This window comes from Carlito syrichta, unplaced genomic scaffold, assembly GCF_000164805.1.
Source record: "Carlito syrichta isolate Samal-C Ts95f unplaced genomic scaffold, Tarsius_syrichta-2.0.1 Scaffold307224, whole genome shotgun sequence".
NCBI lineage: Eukaryota > Metazoa > Chordata > Mammalia > Primates > Tarsiidae > Carlito > Carlito syrichta.
In genome coordinates, this window is record NW_007251320.1 from 184,577 (window position 1) to 188,956 (window position 4,380).

General features: G+C 54.6%; 1 protein-coding gene across 5 annotated transcripts in view; it reads right to left on the reverse strand.

The window, feature by feature from the left end:
• The window catches only part of MPI (mannose phosphate isomerase), an 8,134-nt gene extending 4,890 nt beyond the window's left edge, over window positions 1–3,244 (reverse strand). For 2 of the 5 annotated variants that reach the window (XM_021715626.1, XM_021715623.1), the window contains exons 1-5: window positions 3,172–3,238; window positions 2,594–2,721; window positions 1,652–1,852; window positions 768–909; window positions 259–441 (exon numbers count right to left, since the gene is read on the reverse strand). In XM_021715626.1, coding sequence (XP_021571301.1) covers window positions 259–441; window positions 768–909; window positions 1,652–1,852; window positions 2,594–2,721; window positions 3,172–3,193 — 676 coding nt within the window. In that variant the 5' untranslated portion in view covers window positions 3,194–3,238. Of the gene's footprint in view, window positions 1–258; window positions 442–767; window positions 910–1,651; window positions 1,853–2,593; window positions 2,813–3,171 lie in introns of all 5 variants that reach the window. The other 3 variants (XM_008064201.2, XM_021715624.1, XM_021715625.1) reach the window with 3 other exon arrangements.
• Window positions 3,245–4,380: the final 1,136 nt, after the last annotated feature.

Below are 4,380 nucleotides of genomic sequence, written 5' to 3' on the forward strand. Positions count from 1 at the left end.
GGCCGGGAGCGGCCACTGCACTCCAGTCTTTGACAGAGTGAGACTCCAACTCAAAAAAAAAAAGAAAGCAGAACTCAGCCTAGGGCCCTGCTCCAGCCCAGAGAATGAATGCTAAGTTACCAAGAGGCCATCTAAGTTGAGTCCCTTTTAGTGTTCCACTGGGCAAAGCGGTTGAGAATCCTGTTCACACAGCCTGGCATCTGTGCTGGAAGCTCAGGCCAGAGTACTGCAGCCACCCAGACACACCACCATGCCCACCTTGCTGGGAGATCCGCTTCACCAATAGGTTGAGTTGCTCTGCCACCACCTTCTTCTCACTCTTCATAAGGTGGGAGAAACAGCTCTGCAGGGCAGAGGCCACGGCCTGGGAGTTGCAGCTCACACTCTGCCTCAACTGTGTTGCTGCATCATCTCCAATCAGGAGCTGGAATTCAGGCACCTCTACGGGAAGCCAACCCCGGGCCCATATCAGGAACAGTACAATGGAACCCAAAGAAGCAGGGACCTGAGCCTCCCATCCCACCCCTAACCAAGAAGCCAGGCAACACTAAGCAAACCTTGCAGTGGAAACCAACCACTCACCACTAACCCTGGGCAACCAGCCCCATCTCACAGGCCTGGCCCACTGGCTGCAAAAACTGCTTCATGAGCCCAACATGTTACAGTTCGTGAGATACTGGCCTCTGTTCTCTGTTACCGCTGTGGTCTGGTTTCCCCACGCATCCTTGGCCCCACATGAATACCCTCTGCATTCTGCCCAACCTTACTCTTCAGAAAGGTTACAATCTCCTCAACTGGCCGGAAGCCACACAAGCCCTGGAAGGGGGTGAGGGCGATGGCCATCTCTGGCTTGTGGTTGGCATCAGGGTAGTGCTGTGGAGCCTGGAGGTGCATCTTCTCTGCCAGCTCCTGTGGGGTGGCCAGAAGAGGAGGATGGTCAGGGTGCAGCCCTCAACCAGCAGGAACACCAGTGCCACCCAGCCCCTGCCCGCCACCCACCCCAGTGGCAGGATGACAGTGGCTTCCTACCTCTGGCAAGGAGCCAGTCAAGGCACGATGCAGAAACTTGGGGTTCAGCCAGCCCAGGGCAGGGAAATGGGCCAAATCTGGGGGAGAGCTGGGGCAGACTTTAAGCAGCTTGGCCTGCAGATCAGGAAACCCAAATGCCAGGCCAGGTTCTGACACTAACGAGCTGTATGACTTTAGGTAAACTGCTCCCTTTTCAGGGTCTTACTTTGTCTATCTAGAAACAATGAGTTCAGGCAGACAATTGCTTAGGATGGGATTCAGGGGCTTATGTAGGAAGACCCCATGTGGGTGGAACTGAGGGTACCTGCAAGTTGAACTCTGTGAGAGCATGGTGGGTAAATGGCACATATGCACAGGCCTGGGCTGGGTGAGGGGAGACCAGGAACAAGCTTCTAGGAATGAGCTCAGAGAAACTCCCCTGGCACAGGCTAGTCATCTAGACTTAGTTGCTGCATGTCACCATCTGGCTTTGCAGAGCTAAATTGGGAGCTGTCAGACCCGGATTTAGCCTTGGGCGGGAGCCTGGCATGGGTGGGGTAAAAGCAGCAGTAAAAGTCATGGGTGGGTCTCGGCAGAAGCCTTTCTCTATCCTGACCTCTGCACCCCCACTCCAGTCCTATACCTTGTTAGGGTGTGCCTGGATGGACAGGGCTGTTTCAACTGACAGCACTTTGAAGAGGAATGGCAGGCTGCCATTAAAGGTGTTCTTGACCTTTGAGCCCAAGCAGTCCTGGTTCTCAGCAATCCATTGACCTAGGGTCTTCTGCGAGATGCGGTTGTCAAGGATCTTGGCATCGCCCCGGGGGTGTGTCCCCATCCACAGCTGGAAAGATAGAAATCTTGGGAGGGAAGTGGGAAGAACCTGGCACCCCCAGTAGGCCTGTCCCAAGCACCGTTATGCTGTGCTCCCCACAGGGCAGCTGAGTCCTGGGACAGACCTCCCAGGTCTGGGTACAAATGCTCATGCCATCACAAACATACAGGGAGGCAGCAGACCCCAGACCACCAGAAGTCAGGAGACCTAGAGTAAGCTCTGCCTCTAACCAGCTATGAAGCCTTGGGCTAATTATTTTCCTTCTTTATGTGTAGTTCCCTTGTTTGTCCCAAGAGGAGAAGGGCACTGCCAAGGTCACTGATAACCTATGACTCTCAAATGGTTCTGTGAAGGGTTAATATTAATTTATTCCAGTCTCAGAACAGAGGTTAAAACTTTCCCAAGCTTTGGCTTTTTCTCCACTCAATAGGCAGGATAAATAATATTTTAGGTTAATGAAAGTGCAAAAAATAATCAAAGTAAAAAAATTTAATTTTCAAAGAGGGATGAATTAAAATTCACGAAGTGCTGAGCATGGTTGGGGGGGGTGAGGGTACTGGAAATCCCAGCCTGCTAGGGCAAAACCTCTCCTTTGGCGCCAGGGTCTGGTCCATTAACCTGCCAGGATCTCAGAGCCACGAGGGCCTCCTCCCTCCTTGCGGCCCCCACCCTTCCCAGAGGATCGCGGTCACCTATCTCAGGCTCTATCCTCTCGCCTGCGAAGGTGGGCTGACACAGCCCGGGGCTCACCTCTGCATAGGGCTTGTTCTCTGAGATCTGGGCCAGTGGGTCACTGCTGGCCAGCAGACGCGCCACCTCGCTGTTGGAACCCATCTTCCCCCAGGCATACTGCTGCACAGCACAGGACAGTGGGAACACTGGGGGCACAGACAAAGGGTCAGCTTCCACTTCACTCCTCAAGCCTTACCCTCATGTCTGGGGAAGCCAGGCGAGAGCTGGAGGTTCTCACTGGGGACAGAGTCAAATCAGGGCTTTGTAGGTTGTTGGGTGAGAACCCTCTCCTCTGCGGGCCTCGATGTTCCCAACTGTAAGATGGGCAGTGAGCATCCTGTGCCTATGTGAGGCAGAGAGCTGCGCTGAGGGGCCGGGAGGAGGCGGAAGAAGCCCTTTCCCACCGCACCTCGTCTGGAAGGGATGCGACCCGGGAGAGTGGAGCCCCCTGCCCTAGAGAGGTGCAATCCCCCTCGCAGGTGCCCCCTGTCTGCCCGGCGCCCACCCATTCTTCCGAAGCCCCAGGAGGGGGCCGGGATTCGTTTCCAGGAGGCGCCCCGCCACCAAACCCACGGATACCCAGACCAACAGCTCACCTCGTGGAGAGGCCATTCTCATCCACTGGACCGGCTTAACGCACGTAGGCCCTACCCGGCAGCCCCCGCGGCCGCTCGCGCACAGAGCATTGTGGGAAATGTAGTTCCCGTCGGGCTGCGCCTGCTCCTGGGCCACCTGCTCAAAGACTGCATCCCTCTCCCCATTGCAGCCGCCTGTCTTGAGGCGCCCCCACCAGCTCAGTCTTGGGTCTCAGTCTTCCTTCCTTCCTTCCTTCCTTCCTTCCTTCCTTCCTTCCTTCCTTCCTTCCTTCCTTCCTTCCTTCCTTCCTTCCTTCCCTCGACACATATTTATTGAAAACCTGCTAAGTACCATGGACTGTTCTAAGGGCTGGAGAATACATCATAGAGCAGGGATCCCCAAGCCCCAGGCCATTGACAGGTACTGGTCCGTGGCCTGTTAGGAACCTACGCATCCCGCATCCCGCACTTCACCTGCTGGGCTGGAAGTGAGCAGCGGGTGAGTGGAGCTCTGCACCCTATCAGATCAGATGGACAACCCTATTGTGAACTGTGCATGCGAGGGATCCGGGCTATATGCTCCTTATGAGAATCTAATGCCTGATGATCCCCCTTCCTCCCCCCTTCCCCTACCTGTGGAAAAATTGTCTTCCAAGAAACCAGTCCCTGATTTTTTTTTTTTTTTTTTTTTGGAATCTCACTCTGTCACCCAGGCTGTAGTGCACGGTCACTGAACCTTTCAAGCTCAGGCAATCCTTCTGCCTCAGCCTTCCAAGTAGTTAGAACTACAGACGCACGCTGCCATACCCGGCTATGGAGTGACAGAGTGAGATTCCAAAACTAAAAAAAAAGCAAGAGCAAGACAGGGAAGATGGGAGGGGATACAGAAAAGGCAGTGGGCAGAACTTTTCAGACTCGCTTGAAAGCATCTTGTTTTACTCTGAGCACCTCAGCAGTTAGAAGCTTGAGAAAAGACTTGCTGTGAGCCGGGCATGGTGCCCTATGCTTGTGGTTACAGCTACTTGGAAGGCTGAGGTGGAAAGATTGCCTGAGCCCAGCAGGTTGAGACTGTGGTGGCCGTGAGCATGCCACTGCCCTCCAGTCTGGGTGACAAAGTGAGATTCTGACTCAAACAAAACAAAACAAAAAGCCAGGCTCAGTGGCTCAGCCTGTAATCCCACACTTTGGGAGGCTGTGAGTGGATTGCCTGAGCCTGCGGGTTCGAGCCCC